The 15,214-nt window shown below is 52.3% G+C and overlaps 1 protein-coding gene across 3 annotated transcripts; it reads left to right on the top strand.

Annotated features, from left to right (window-relative positions):
* Positions 1–1,342: 1,342 nt before the first annotated feature.
* On the top strand, positions 1,343–15,105 carry PCIF1 (phosphorylated CTD interacting factor 1). Of its 3 annotated transcripts, XM_053573390.1 has the most exons (18): positions 1,371–1,479; positions 3,163–3,239; positions 3,327–3,458; positions 4,699–4,841; positions 4,935–5,059; positions 6,184–6,321; positions 6,520–6,650; positions 6,767–6,921; positions 9,279–9,426; positions 9,521–9,604; positions 9,865–9,964; positions 11,151–11,313; positions 12,287–12,459; positions 12,600–12,686; positions 12,774–12,958; positions 13,617–13,710; positions 13,799–13,974; positions 14,074–15,105. In XM_053573390.1, exons 3-18 carry the CDS (start codon positions 3,373–3,375, stop codon positions 14,303–14,305), a joined length of 2,220 nt encoding a protein of 739 aa, XP_053429365.1. In that variant the 5' UTR covers positions 1,371–1,479; positions 3,163–3,239; positions 3,327–3,372; the 3' UTR covers positions 14,306–15,105. The 3 variants fall into 3 exon arrangements, with proteins under 3 accessions (XP_053429364.1, XP_053429365.1, XP_053429366.1); XM_053573389.1 differs by lacking the exon at positions 3,163–3,239 and having other exon boundaries at positions 1,343–1,479; XM_053573391.1 differs by lacking the exons at positions 3,163–3,239; positions 3,327–3,458 and having other exon boundaries at positions 1,373–1,479.
* The last annotated feature ends 109 nt before the right edge of the window (positions 15,106–15,214 follow it).

The following is a 15,214-nucleotide window of genomic DNA, read 5'->3' on the forward strand; positions in this document are numbered from 1 at the left end:
TCACAGCTCACAGCAACCTCCAACTCTTGGGCTTAAGCGATTCTGTTGCCTCAGCCTCTCAAGTAGCTGGGACTACAGGCACCCACCACAACGCCCGGCTACTTTTTTTAGAGACGGGGGCGGGGGGGGGGAGGTCTCGCTGTGGCTCAGGCTGGTCTCGAACCTGCGAGCTCAGGCAATCCACCCGCCTCGGCCTCCCAGAGTGCTGGGGTTACTGGCTAGAGCTACCGCACCCAGCCCTCACCAAATCTTTATGAGGTAGGCAGACTCTATAACACATATCTAGGGCGGAGGTGCAGGGATTTGAAACCAGACTAGACGAGAAACCAGAGAACCTTAATTCTTCATTACTATTCATAGCCCGGCCTCAGGTTTTCCTGCTACCCCACCCCCTCCCAAGCCGCATGCTGCCAGGACCATGGACATCAGAGCCGCCCAGCCGGGGCATCTGCAACCTTTGGCTGCACACAAGCGCTGGACCAACAGCAGGTGGCAAGCTTGTCCCCTTCTCAAGCTAGCAGGATTGCTAACTCGGGAGGACAGACGTGGCCGGTCCCTACCGAAGAATCCTGCAAGGAGCCCGGCAGGAAAGCAGCACCGGACAAATGCCAGTCTCCTGCTAGATTAACCTTTGTAGCCGGTTTGAGGTCCTAGTGAGGGTTTAAACCAACGGCCACAGATGTATCAGCGATGGGAAGCTCCTTCGATGCATTTTCTCTAGAAATTTCCCTACTTCGCCAAAGCGGTTCTTTATTGTAATAAAGCCCCCCACGGCTTTTTTCTTCTACTCATTTAGAATTTGGGCAGGCTCAGTATGAGGAAAGGTTTGATTTGCATGGTACCCTGGTCACTGCGCAAGGCTGGAAAACATTCCAGCACTACACGGGACCGAGGCCCACAGAGGGTGACAGACCGGCTGGAAGGGGCAAAGGCGCGCGGGGGGCTAGGACCCAGCTCAGCTCCCGGCCACGTCCAGAGCTACGTCACCAGGGCTCCGCCCCTGGGTCGGCAGCTGAGCCCGAGCCCCCAACAGGTTTCAAACCTCCCTCGCACCCCCTAGTGCGCACACTCAGTCCAACCCTGCCGGCGCAACGCCCACCCAGCTACTCCGGCTCCGGGGTGTGTGCTGGCGGGGGAAACTGAGGCGGGGACGTGCTTGGGAGTTTATTTTTTCGTCAGTCCACCTCCTAAGACCAACAAAGCTGTCTCCCCCTTCCACAGAACTGCATGGAACAGCAGGGAAGGGCAGGGGGCCGAAAACAAGCAGGGTCCGAGGAGCCCGCCGACCCCGCCACACTCAAGATGGCGGCACGACTGTGGCGAGGCCCCTCAGAGGCGGTACCAGCGCATGCGCAGCCCAGAGTCCCTGCCCGGGACACAAGATGGCGGCAGCGGCGCTGGGGAGGGCGAGGCGGAGGCGGCAAAACGGGCGGTCGAGCAGAACGTGTAGCCGCGTCCCCTCGACTCTGCTCCAGGCAGGTAAGAGTCCCGGGAAGCCACGGTCCCGCCGCGAGCCGCGCCAGGACCTGGGGATCCGAAGACAGACCGTGGTGGCCCCTCCGGCGTTTTCCGCTCGGGGCTGCCGCTTGCCCCGTCTCAGTCGCCGCCGCCATCTTAGACCCGCGGGTGGGCTGTCGGACCGGTGGCCGAGGTGACCAAGGTGGGCCCGGAGAGCGCGGGCGGAGCGGCCTCTAGGGCCCCTCCACTGCTGCCGCCGCCACCGCCTTTGTGTCGGGCTCCGACTCTGAGTCGCCTCAGCCCGGAGGCGGGAGCGCGCGGCGGGGCGGGGGGCGGAGCCCGCGAGATGGGCCGGCGCGCGCGCGCCAAACAGACCGCCCCCGCTGGGGTTGGGGGAGGGGAAGGCGCCCGCGCCGGGCTAGCCACCTTCTTGGCGCGCCCCGCGCCTGCGCATCTTACAAACCCAGTTGCCGCCTCCCTACTGGGTTGGATAATTCTGATTGGTACATTGCTGGGATGTTCCCGCCCTTTCTTTCCCCAATTCCGCACCTTGGTTCTTTATCTTCTGGTGGGTTCCTCCGCTTGGTTGTGCAGATGCAATTGTTTATTCTTAAACTGAGTTATTCTTCTCAGACTGCGGCACGCGTGGGGGTCGGGCTGTCACAGGAAAATGTTATCTTAAGAGGAGCAGCTATGTGTTAGCGCGTACAGCGAGCTAGCTAGGCTAATCATAGAGGTCGAGCACCCATAATCCGGATCCGTCCACCCCATGGGTGGTATTTTAGCCACAGAGCTGCTGCACCCACATTACATAGAGAATTAAATTTTGTTTAATCGTAAAAAAAAATGATAAACTTTTCCAGTTGTGTGAGGTGAGAAAATTATAGTCTTCTCATCTCCCACTCTTGCGTTGCGTTTAGCAAATACGAATGCTGTGTACTGCGCCGCCCCCCGCCCATTTCTGGCTCCTAAGATGTAGCGTGAGGTACAGGAGTCTGAATTTTTTTTTTTTTATAAATCCCCAGATAATTCTGATGCACAGCCGGTTTTGGAAATACTGCAGTGTCCCTGTTTGGCCTCCCACTAAACTTCTTGTGCCTCTTCTGCAGAGTTCATCCACCTGGTGCATCGATATCACGGGATGTTTCTTGGGAAACACTTTTTCAATAAAGACGAACAAGATATGTTACATAATGTGTTTGCATGGTTTTTTTTGTTTTTTTTTTTCAAGACAGTTATTCAAAGAAGTGTGTCTTTTACTTGCTGTGGGTGGCTTGAATTGTGCCCTCAGATCCATGAGATGTATGTTTGATCACTGTTCTCTGGTCTAAGAGTACTTTAGTTGACAGGATCCAGTGTGCAAAATGAAAACATGGGCCCCTTGTTAAAGAAATGAAAAATGTAATAAAAATGTTAAGATAGTAACAACAGCATTAAATTAAACTTGGGCCCCTGTGCAACCATGTAGATAAGGAGCCCAGGAAGGTGAACCTGTTAATTAGAAAGTTTGAGAAGTAAAAGTTTCATCCCCTGAATCTCCAGGACTCCATCACTCCCTCCCCGACCTCACAGCCTCCCCTGTGCCCCCCAACCTCTGGCCTGGGAGCTCCCAATTTGCTCTGTGTCCTTGTTCCTCTTGGTGTTTTCCATGCCCTATAGCATTTCACAGGCCTGTGACTCTCTCTTCTTCTATTTGGTCTTCAGCTGCTGATGCAAGGAATCCCCTGGGCCCTGGGCCACTCCACTGCTGACCAGCCCACCCAGCTGTGCTGAGCCTTCCTGTAGGCCTCCCCTCTGCCTCTGTGGGACCCTGTGACTTGGGGGTCTATCTGGCTGGAGAAGAAAACCCTCTCATGCTATCGTTGCAGACCCCAGAGGGTGAGAGAAAGGGGACCTCATTCAGCCTTGAAACCTATGGGCTCAGCCCCCAAGGCCCCAGGAATTCCTCCCTCCCGGAGAACCAAGGAGAACCAAGGCAGCTCCAGCTTTTTCTTCCCTTGGTTAGTGTTTCTAAATCTTTTTGTTATCAAGGCCCTTTTTTGTTGTATATAGTCCTGGCCCCCTGCGTTTTTATCTTACAGACTGTACAGATGGAGCAACCATTCATTTTTCCCTTTCCAAATTAACGAAGATGTCTGTGATTGGGTGTACAATAAAATCAATGTCCCCCTGATTCCTACGATTTTGTCAACAACCATTCAGAGCTTCTGATCATTATGAGAGAAACAGTGTGACCACAATGAGTTGATAAAATTTCAGCATGCAAACATAATGTTTAAACTTGCCTTTGTGGTCTTATTGGGGGTAAAGGTTTGGTATCTTTTGGGTGTTGTGACATACCAAAAACAAATTCAGCATCACCAATTGCAGTTGGCCCCTTAGGAGTCTCACAGCCCCAGTTCAGGAACCACTTTGGCCATTGGGGCTTGTGCGGAGTATGCTTTGGGTGGGGGAAGTAGGAATACAAATCTGAAGAAACTGGCCTCCTTGCTACAAGTAAATTTTCACCTGGGGGTTGTGAAGGACTGAATTAGATAGTCCTTGGTTGCAGATTGCTTCTTTTAGTGACAGATTACTCCTTGCTCAACAATGTGAAATGAACTGACAAATTCAGTTTCATGCCCCTTCCCCAGATGTGCTTTTTTCTGTTTAGATTTTACTGGATGAAAGCAGTAAAATCCCACCTCCTCCCAAGAGGAGTTGTTACGATTCCTTCTTGTGGGAATAGCTTCTCAAGGGCAAGCCTTGTTCTGATTGTTTGCCTCTTTTGGTACTTTGTAAATATTTGCAGAATTAGTAGCTGGACTCTGGAGAAAGCTGGATTGGACCCAACTCCTATCCTAGAAGTTCTGACAGTTTAATGGGGGAACAAACCCAGTTGATAGACCAAGCCATCTGAATACTACAGTGGAGGTGTTCATGGCCCTAAGGAAGGACCCTTACCCCCTAGTCTGAAGAGGGGAGAGTTAAGGAAGGCTTCCTGGAAGATGTGAACTAGGCAGCAAGCCAGGCAGTGAGTTGGGGGACAGGTAGTTTAGGCAGAAGGAGCTGCAGGAGTGTACCCATTTTACAATTGAAGGAACTGCAGCTTAGATCCCAAGACTCCTATGGCACTATGCTGGCCCTCCAGGTCAGGATGGGATTGGATTTCTCCAGATCTGCGGGTGGTCACTGGGGCCCTCAGTGGATTATAACTGGTGGAGGGGTGGAGCTGACACTCTTCCATCCTCTGTATGGCAGGTCCTGTGTGGGTGCTGAGATGGCCAATGAGAATCACGGCAGCCCCCGGGAGGAAGCATCCCTGCTGAGTCACTCCCCAGGCACTTCCAATCAGAGCCAGCCCTGTTCTCCAAAGCCAATCCGCCTGGTGCAGGACCTCCCAGGTACTAGTGGGGAGCAGTGGTGGTGGGTGGTAGGGTAGGAAGGGTGCTCTAGGAGCAGCCCTGACTCTGACTGGGTCCCATGCCTGTTTGCAGAGGAGCTGGTGCATGCAGGCTGGGAGAAGTGCTGGAGCCGGAGGGAGAACCGCCCCTACTATTTCAACCGATTCACCAACCAGTCCCTGTGGGAGATGCCTGTGTTGGGCCAACATGATGTGATTGTGAGTCTCCAGCCTGGAGTGGGGGTCTCAGAGCAGCCCATGGCAATGTGGCCTTCCCTAAATGTACCCTGAGCAGCTGTTATGGCCTATCCTTGTACTGGGGCGTGCAGATACAATGACAAGAGAGACAGACACCATCCCTGCCCTTATATAACCTACATTCAAATAGAGGATACTGACAAACAGATGGTTAGAATAGTCCAAGATATTGAGCTTCTATAGGTTAGGCACTGTGTAGCAGTGCAGGTCGAACAAGATAGATAAACTCCCTGCCCTTGCAGAACACCCACAGCCCACAGTCTACTAGAGGGGGATGATAGGATTAAGTTATGGTACTTGTGTGTATAGAGAATGATGTTAAAAGTGCATCTTCCCCTGGTCTGGGGAAGGGGAGGGGACAGGAGAGCTGTGAGAATTAGTGTTTAGGGCGAGGTTAGCAAGGGAGAGTGGCAGAGAAGAGGGTTCTAAGAACGGAAATGTCAGTGTGACAGGAAGTACAGGCATGGACTATTTGGTGGGACTGTGGGCTTTTTGGTCTCTCTCAGTTGGGACACCCTTTTTTATTGGGCACAGTCAAGCCAGTTGGCAAGTTCATTTTGCAAGTGAAACCCCTGAGGTTCAGAGAGGGGCACTGAGTGGCCCACCTCACAGCTAGAGGGCAGAGCACTTGCACCTTGATATAACTTCTCAGCACACATACTCTCAGTGTCACCAAAGGAGTTCCATCTACGGGGTATTGCTTTATTAAAAAGAAGCATTGCTTGAGTGTTTCCTTTATTCCTGACTTTCATTCTGTTCTTAAGTATATTAACATGTCCTAAGTACTGATCTTATGGCAGATGGCATGTTAAAGTCACATTCACTGACTTGTTTAATAATCTTCTCAATGCATAGTTGGGCTAAGTGCCATCACTCTGAAGTGGAGGGAGCTGGAAGGGAAGTAACTCACTCATGTCACACAGTTTCAAGCAGCAGGCAAGAGTGGGGGCTGGTGTTCTTTGCCTGTGTCCCAGCCCCTCTGCTCTTCTCTGAAGAGCAGGGGCAGGAGGGCATGAGGACTGCAAAGTACTGGGGCTCCTACACTGCTGGGCCTGGTTGCAACTCTGCTGGTCTCCCTCCACCAGTCGGACCCTTTGGGGCTGAATGCGACCCCGTTGCCCCAAGACTCAAGCTTGGTGGAAACCCCCCTGCCTGAGAACAAGCCCAGAAAGCAGCAGCTCTCAGATGAGCAGCCAAGCGGCAATGGTGTGAAGAAGCCCAAGGTGAGTGTCTGCCAGGAAGAAGCCAGGAACTGGCTGGTGAGTGGCCATCTCAGCCAGCCAGCAGGTTCCTTGCAGGGGCTGGGAATCCACATGCTGTCCAGGAGGGGGATCCAGGACCTGGTTCACTACACACTACAGCATAGAGCAAGCCTGTTTGGTAAATCTCCTAACCTGATGTCTTTGTAACTCTTGCTTTAGATTGAAATTCCTGTGACACCCACAGGCCAGTCGGTGCCCAGCTCCCCCAGCATCCCAGGAACCCCAACATTGAAGATTTGGGGTACATCCCCTGAAGATAAACAGCAGGCAGCTCTCCTCCGACCCACTGAGTGAGTCTATGCTGATTGGCTTGGGGGCACCCACTGCTGACAGCCAGCCTGCTCAGAGCTGTGGGGTGTGGTGATGGCAGGTAGGGTATCCTCATCACTCTTGTCTGTGTCCCAAGGGTTTACTGGGACTTGGACATCCAGACCAATGCTGTCATCAAGCATCGAGGACCCTCAGAGGTGCTCCCCCCGCATCCGGAAGTAGAGCTGCTGCGCTCCCAGCTCATCCTGAAGCTTCGGCAGCACTATCGGGAGCTGTGCCAGCAGCGAGAAGGTAACTGCTTCGGGCCACAGTTGCCTTTGTTCCCATCCACCTCTAGTAAGAGCCAGCTTGGCCAGGCAGGCTGGGGTTGGCACAGTGGAGCCCAGTGGCTCAGAGCATGTGCTGTGTAGGGTGCAGGCCTGTTGGAAATCCTGGCTATACTGTTTGCTCTGTGATCTTGGTTTATTGCTTAACTTCTCTGCGCTTATAACAGTGGCTTCCAGAGTGCTTAGTATTTGCCAGGCACTATTCAACGCCTTTTCTATACAGGTTGAACATCTCTGATCTGAAATTGTTTGGAACTAGAATTGTTTCAGATTTTGAGTCTGTTTTGAATTTTAGAATATTTGCATGTACATAGTTAAATATCTTTTTTTTTAAGAGACATAGTCTCACTTTGTCACCCTTGGTAGAGTGCTGTGGCATCACAGCTCACAGCAATGTCCAGCTCTGGGCTTAGGCGATTCTCTTGCCTCACCCTCCCGAGTAGCTGGGACCACAGGCACTTGCCACAATGCCTGGCTATTTTTTGTTGCAGTTTGGCCGGAGCTGGGTTTGAACACACCACCCTCGGTATATGGGGCCGGTGCCCTACTCACTGAGCCACAGATGCCGCCTTTTTTTTTTTTAGAGACAGTCTTATTTTGTCGCTCTAAGAGTGCTGTGGCGTCACAGCTCACAGCAACCTCCAGCTCTTGGGCTTAGATGATTCTCTTGCCTCAGCCTCCCAAGTATCTGGGATCACAGGCGCCCACCACAATGCCCAGCTATTTTTTGTTGCAGTTTGGCTGGCGCCGGGTTTGAACCCACCACCCTTGGTAATTGGGGCTGGTGCCCTACTCACTGAGCTATAGGCACCGCCCCATAGTGAAGTATCTCGATGACACCCAAATCTAAACATGAAATCATTTATGTTTCATATATACCCTACATGTAACTTGAAGGTAAATTCACACCAAATAGTTTTTTTTTTTTTTTTTGAGACAGAGTCTCATTTTTGTCATCCCTTGGTAGAGTACTATGGTGTCATAGCTCACAGCAACCTCAGACTCTTGGGCTCAAGTGATTCTTTTGCCTCAGTCTCCCAAGTAGCTGGGACTACAGATGCCTGCCACAATACCTGGCTATTTTTAGAGACGGGGTCTCACTCTTACTTCAGGCTGGTCTCGAACTTGTGAGCTCAGGCCATTCACCTGCCTCGCCCTCCCAGACTGCGAGGATTACAAACATGAGCCACTGTGCCCAGCCCCCAGAGTTTTGACTGCATTTTATTTTATTTTTTTTTTATTTTTTTTTTTTGTAGAGACAGAGTCTCACTTTATGGCCCTCGGTAGAGTGCCGTGGCCTCACACAGCTCACAGCAACCTCCAACTCCTGGGCTTAAGCGATTCTCTTGCCTCAGCCTCCCGAGTAGCTGGGACCACAGGCGCCCGCCACAACGCCCGGCTATTTTTTGGTTGCAGTTTGGCCGGGGCTGGGTTTGAACCCGCCACCCTCGGTATATGGGGCCGGCGCCCCACCAACTGAGCCACAGGCGCCGCCCTTGACTGCATTTTAAATGCAGCACATACATTACATGAGTAATGTGAATTTTCCACTTGTGGTATTATGTTGGCCCTCAAAAAGTTTTGGATTTGGGGCCAGGCATGGTAGCTTATACTTGTCATCTGAGCACTTTGGAGGGATACCGTGGAAGGATTGCTTGAAGCCTAGAGTTCAAACTAGTTGGGCAACACAAGACCTCGTCTTTACAAAAGGTAGAAAAATTAGCTGGGTGTAATGGTGGGTACCTGTAGTCTTAGCTACTTGGAAGGCTGAGGCCTGAGGATCACTTGAGCCCACAAGGTTGTATTGTGCTATGATGACACCACTGCACTACTGCCAGGGACAGAGACTCTGTCTCAAAAAAAAAAAGAGTTTTTAATTTGGCAACAATTTGAATTTTGTATTTTCAGATTAGGGATGCTCAACTTGTACCTGTAGACGAACATAAAAGTGGGGCGGCACCTGTGGCTCAGTGGGTAGGGCGCAGGCCCCATATACCGATGGTGGCGGGTTCAAACCCGGCCCTGGCCAAACTGCAACAAAAAATAGTCAGGCATTGTGGTGGGCGCCTGTAGTCCCAGCTACTTGGGAGGTTGAGGCAAGAGAATCACTGAAGCCCGAGTTTGAGGTTGCTGTGAGCTGTGGCGCCACGGCACTCTATCAAGGGTGACATAGTGAGACACCGTCTTAAAACAGAACAAAACTAGTGATTCTAAAGTAAGAGGGACTGTGTCTGGCTTACTACTTAAGAGAGGTGCTGCCTACGTGCCAGGCCCTGAATGGACCCTGTTGACTAGGTTTTCAGCATCTCTTCTGTCCCACAGGCATTGAGCCTCCTCGGGAATCTTTCAACCGCTGGATGCTGGAACGCAAGGTGGTGGACAAAGGCTCTGACCCTCTGTTGCCAAGCAACTGTGAACCAGTTGTGTCACCTTCCATGTTCCGTGAAATCATGAATGACATTCCTATCAGGTAGAGCCCCACAGCTGGGATGACCTGAGCCATTTGGTTTCTGTGTCCAGTCATGTCCAGAAGGGCTCTAACACCTGCCTGTTCTCTAACCCAGGTTATCCCGAATCAAGTTCCGGGAGGAAGCCAAGCGCCTGCTTTTTAAATATGCAGAGGCTGCCAGGCGGCTCATTGAGTCCAGGTTTGGCTCCATCTCCTGCCCAAAGATGAGTCTGTAATCAGAGGGAGCAGTGGTAGGCCATCCAGCCACTTTCACACAGGTCGCTGTCATTGCAGAAGTTGGGGCCATCCTCCCACAAGCAAAACAAGGGGCTGCCCTGTAGGTCTAGGGGCTGGTGCCTGAGAAGCCAGTAGAAGTAGGATAGGAGGAACAAGGAGGGTGGCACAAACACCTAAGAGCAGGCCCCTGTGCTGAGCCACCCTTCTGTTCTTGCCTGGCAGGAGTGCATCCCCCGACAGCAGGAAGGTGGTCAAATGGAATGTGGAAGATACCTTCAGTTGGCTTCGCAAAGACCACTCAGCCTCCAAGGAGGACTACATGGTGAGTGGGGCCCAGGCTGAAAAGGACAGTTTTTAGGGCTCTCTGGCTATTTCCTTCAGGAAGCCTACTCTTCCTGTCCACCATGCAGGGACTCCCCCAGCTGCCTTTTCTTGTGTAATACAGCAGCCCTTTGACATTCATCAGTCCCCAAACTCTCAACTATGGAGAGGTTTCTCGAGGCTCCTGGCTTTCTCCCAAAGACATTCCCATTAACATTCTCAACAGAATCCCATACTTGGCCACACACCACAAGGAGCTGCCTTTTCAAGTTAATGTTCAACATCTCAGTTGAATCTATTTTTAAAAAGAAATTGACAAAAGTTTTTCTGTATCATAGTTAAGAAGTACTATCGGGGGCAGCGCCTGTGGCTCAAAGGGGTAGGGCGCTGGCCCCATATGCTGGAGGTGGCAGGTTCAAATCCAGCCCTGGCCAAAAAAACTACAAAAAAAAGTACTATCAGATTCAGTTCCCTGCTCTTAATGTGTCCAAAACAATTGTTTTCTGGCCCAGACCTATCACTTCTTAAACCTCTCCATCAGCACTAGCAATGGGCTTTCTTTTCAGGACCATTTTTCACAAGAGACAAGGTTTCGCACTTCACGGTAGTAACTGTGTACTTGACACGTAGAGAGTGATGAAGGTAGGTGTGCTCACTAGCCAGAGTGACTCATTTCACTCTTCAGTTTTACTTAACATGTGTGATTCAGCAAAACTACAAATGTCTACAGTCATCATTGCAAGTAGTTAGAAGCTCAAACTTCAGATCTCCAACAACCAAGCACCCCATTTTGTATCATCTTTTTCTCCAATAGACTGCAAATGCTATAAGCTGGGACCAAGCTGGTTTGTGTGTTTTGTATTTCTCCGGTAATTCTGGGTAGTAGCACAGTGTCACCCCAACAGAAGCTTCTGGCATTTATTGGACACTTACTGTATGGTAGGGGCTTGGTAAGCCCTAAAGGGAATGATCACATTTAATGTTCACACTGCCCTGTTAGGTATTTTGTGTTCCCTTGACATTTGAGGAATAAAATTCAGAGATTTGTCCCACGTGACATAACTAATGAGTAGCAGAAGTGATTTCAAATAAAGACTGCTGGAATCTAACACCCCTACAGTTACCTGCCAGCCCAGCCGAGGCCCTCTCGCCTCCACTGGTACCCTAATCAGAAGTGTATCCTCCAGGATCGCCTAGAGCACCTGCGGAGGCAGTGTGGTCCCCATGTTTCGGCCGCAGCCAAGGACTCTGTGGAAGGCATCTGCAGCAAGATCTACCACATCTCGCTGGAGTACGTGAAACGGATCCGAGAGAAGCACCTTGCAATCCTCAAGGAAAACAACATCCCAGGTAGCTAAGGTGGCGGGGAGCCAGCTGTGCTGCTGTCAACTCTGTAACCTGATGCCCTGATGGAAAGAACAAGTGAGGCTGAGCCTAAGGCCCAGGCCCATTTGGAGCAGAACCTGTGCTGTCCTTTGGCTTGGGGGTTTCAGCACCCTTACAGCAAATAGAGAAGTGATAAGAAAGGAAAGCCATAAATTGGTGAAGATGGGCCCAGGGAAGGTAGTGAGGTGGACTTAGGGTTTACATCCATTCTCTGCAAGCCTCAGTTTCTCCAGACTGGGGTATCACACCTGGCCACAGGATTATGAGAGTGCTCATAGGTAACTCAAGTAAACCACTTGGCCCAAAAAGAAGCCTACATGAGGCTGGCTATGGTATTCAACACCTGTAATCCTAGCACTCTGGGAGGCTGAGTTGGGTGGATTGCCAGAACTCACAGGTTTGAGACTAGCCTAAGCAAGAGCAAGACCCCGTCTCTAAAAATAGCTGGGCATTGTGGGGCGCCTGTAGTCCCAGCTACTTGGCAGACTGAGGCAAGAGAATCGCTTGAGCCCAAGAGTTGGAGGTTGCTGTGAGCTATGATGCCATGGCACTCTCCTGAGGGTGACAAGGTGAAACTGTCTCAAAAAATAAAAAATAAAAAAGGTTCCCAAATGAGATATTGTGACTATTGTAGTGATGTTGGTAGCAAGCCCCACAGATCCAAGCCTACCTGCCTACCAGGCCCCAACTGCCACAGGCAGGGGTCTGTTTCAATTCTGATCATGGTGACACAGATCACTAGTTTCTGCTCCTGCCAACTGCCTGGTTATTTTTTCTTTTGAGTGGCTTTTTGTTCTCTTACTGAAAATAAGCCGTAATTTACTGAACTGTGGAACTCCCTTTGTTATAAACCATGCAGCAGTAGGCACTGAGGATGTCCAAGGGGAGACCAAGCAAGTGGGGACAGGGCAGCCTCTCACTGTCTCTCTGCCCACAGAGGAGGTAGAGGCCCCAGAGGTGGAGGCCCGCCTGGTGTACTGCTACCCAGTGCGGCTGGCTGTGTCTGCACCACCCATGCCTAGTGTGGAGATGCACATGGAAAACAACGTGGTCTGCATCCGGTATAAAGGAGAAATGGTCAAGGTCAGCCGCAACTACTTCAGTAAGCTGGTAAGAGCAGGGGTGAGGAGAGCCCTGGGTGATGGTATGAGTTATGGCCTGGGGTCTTTTTTGACTTAAAATCCCAGCAAGAGGCCAGTAAAAAGGGCATGAAGGACCGCTTCTGAACCCTACCACTTTCTGTCCCATAGTGGCTCCTTTACCGCTATAGCTGCATTGATGACTCTGCCTTTGAGAGGTTCCTACCCCGGGTCTGGTGTCTTCTCCGACGGTACCAGGTATAGGCCTAGGGGCAACCAGGGAAGGGCTCCTCTAAAGGGACCTCGGAGGCCAAGCCCCACTTACTGACCATGGTCCCTCTGCAGATGATGTTTGGCGTGGGCCTCTACGAGGGGACTGGCTTGCAGGGATCACTGCCTGTGCACGTCTTTGAGGCCCTCCACCGACTCTTTGGTGTCAGCTTCGAGTGCTTCGCCTCACCCCTCAACTGCTACTTCCGCCAATACTGTTCTGCCTTCCCTGACACAGATGGCTACTTTGGCTCCCGAGGGTGAGAGCCAGGGGCTGCTGGACCCCCCCAACTTCCCAGGCCCCAGAAGCTGTCCTCCAGAGTACAAGTCCCACCTCAGTCAGCTGCTTCCTAATACTTTAGGGCTTTGAAGTCAGGCGGTCTCGAGGATAGCCCCTGCCTCTACCAGCTGTGTGGATGTGTCACTTAACCTCTGGGAGCCTTAGCTTTTCTGACCCAGCGGGCAGGCACATGATACCACCTAACCTGGCCTGTGGGTTCCTTAGTGAAGTAGTTCAGGGTTAGAATAGGAACACGTGATTCCCAGGCCCTGAGAGGAAAGAGAAGTGATGACACAGACCTCAGAGACCTACCAGCTAGTAATGGGAAGGCAGAGGGGGAGCACAGATGAAAGATGGTGCTGTATTTAGGAGGAAGAAATGGCCAGGCCATCAAGAGGTCCAAAGCTAAGCGCTTAGGGAATTCCTGGGCGTGACATACTCTGTGGTGGCAGTGGGCTCAGAACTAGATCTAAACTAGTGAACATGGGTATCCAAGCCTGAGCCTTCTATCTTCATTCATTTAATGGGGATGGTTAGACCTGTCCTCAGGTGAATTAAGGGTAAACTCTTAACGGCACCTGTTTCTAGTTAAGTGCTTGAGTCCTAATGGGACTTTAAATGCTCAACCTTGTCCCTAGGCCCTGCCTAGACTTCGCCCCACTGAGTGGTTCCTTTGAGGCCAACCCTCCATTCTGTGAGGAGCTCATGGATGCTATGGTCTCTCACTTTGAGGTGGGTGTGCTGATGCTGGGGTGAGGGCAGGAAGGTGGCTAGTCACCTGGGGACAGCCTCTGATGTCAGCCTGTGCTCCTATCCACAGAAACTGCTGGAGAGCTCACCAGAGCCTCTGTCCTTCATCGTGTTCATCCCCGAGTGGCGGGAACCCCCAACACCAGCGCTCACCCGCATGGAGCAGAGCCGTTTCAAACGCCACCAGCTGATCCTGCCTGCCTTCGAGCACGAGTACCGCAGTGGCTCCCAGCACATCTGCAAGAAGTGGGTCTGGGGAAGGCAGGGGAAGGAGAGCCCTACTGGCCAGGTGGGGCTGGGCTGGCTAGGCCAAGCCCCACCCTGAGCAGCTGCCTTTGCTTGCAGGGAGGAAATGCACTACAAGGCGGTCCACAACACAGCAGTGCTCTTCCTACAGAATGACCCTGGCTTTGCCAAGTGGGGGCCCACGCCAGAGCGGCTGCAGGAACTGAGCGCCGCCTACCGGCAGTCAGGCCGCAGCCATGGCTCTGGCTCTTCCTCATCGTCCTCCTCGGAGGCCAAAGACCGGGACTCTGGCCGTGAACAGGGCCCTAGCCGGGAGCCTCATCCCACTTAACACATCTTGCGGGGAGGAGGAGCCCCAGGGGTGCTGGTATGGACTGTTGGGACTCAGGCCTATGGGGGCTGAGCAGGCCCCAGGGCCCTCCCCCTGGGTAGCAGCAGGACCCTGGCTGCCACAGACATAGGAAGATGATGGCTCTGCCAGGGCTCCCCCTCCCTGCCCTTATCCCCCAACTCCCCACCTCAGACTCACTCCACATCCCCTGTAAATAGGCCCCACGCCTTCCCAGCCCCACTCCCTACCCTGTTACCACCTTGTTTCATTTGTAAAAGGAAATACAGAAACCCCTACAAGAATGTGTGAGGGTCTTGAGGGCAAAAAAGGCTAAGGAACCTAGAGCTACTCCTGGGACCACATCCCTCTACACCCAGGCTCGCTCGCTCTCACAACCCCTGGGCCTTCACACCCCACTTAGGCTCCTCCCAGCTGGGTCCCTGTGGTCTCTGCCTGTGATTAGCAGATCTAGGGAGTCCAGGACCCTGCATCACCTAGCTCTAGACCCCCATAACTGGGTTTGCACAGAAGCCTCTGTGGTGCAGGGGACCGGCAACTCTACTCTGTGCCCAGGCCCAGCCACAACAGGGAATGAACAGCTGGACACGCTTCATAGTTGAGGCTCAGGATCACTTGGGCCTTGGTGTAGTGCCTATAGGCACGGAGCACCTATTCCCCTGGGGCTAGGGACAACAGGGTTTGAAGATGAACAGTAGCTCTCTTCTAGCTCAGTCACCCCTTATGGTCAGCCATCTGCACCAAATGTCTTCCCTGCTGCTGGGCTGCTATACTTACAGAGGCAGGGCAGGATGCTCCAGGAGCCAGGCAGCCTCCATCTCACAGCCCACCTGTTGGAGCTGCTAACAGGCTCCTCCGCCCTTCTGCTTCCCAGGTCTTGGCCTGGTTCAG

The sequence above is a fragment of the Nycticebus coucang genome, chromosome 21, assembly GCF_027406575.1.
Source record: "Nycticebus coucang isolate mNycCou1 chromosome 21, mNycCou1.pri, whole genome shotgun sequence".
Taxonomy (NCBI): domain Eukaryota; kingdom Metazoa; phylum Chordata; class Mammalia; order Primates; family Lorisidae; genus Nycticebus; species Nycticebus coucang.

Bases quoted from the DNA above. Each gene is read 5' to 3' on its own strand.
- PCIF1 (XM_053573389.1), top strand. From the start codon at position 3,373: ATGGGCTCAGCCCCCAAGGCCCCAGGAATTCCTCCCTCCCGGAGAACC. The intron at 6,651-6,766 runs GTGAGTCTATGC...CTGTGTCCCAAG, and splicing joins GCTCTCCTCCGACCCACTGA to GGTTTACTGGGACTTGGACA. The intron at 11,314-12,286 runs GTAGCTAAGGTG...CTCTGCCCACAG, and splicing joins CAAGGAAAACAACATCCCAG to AGGAGGTAGAGGCCCCAGAG.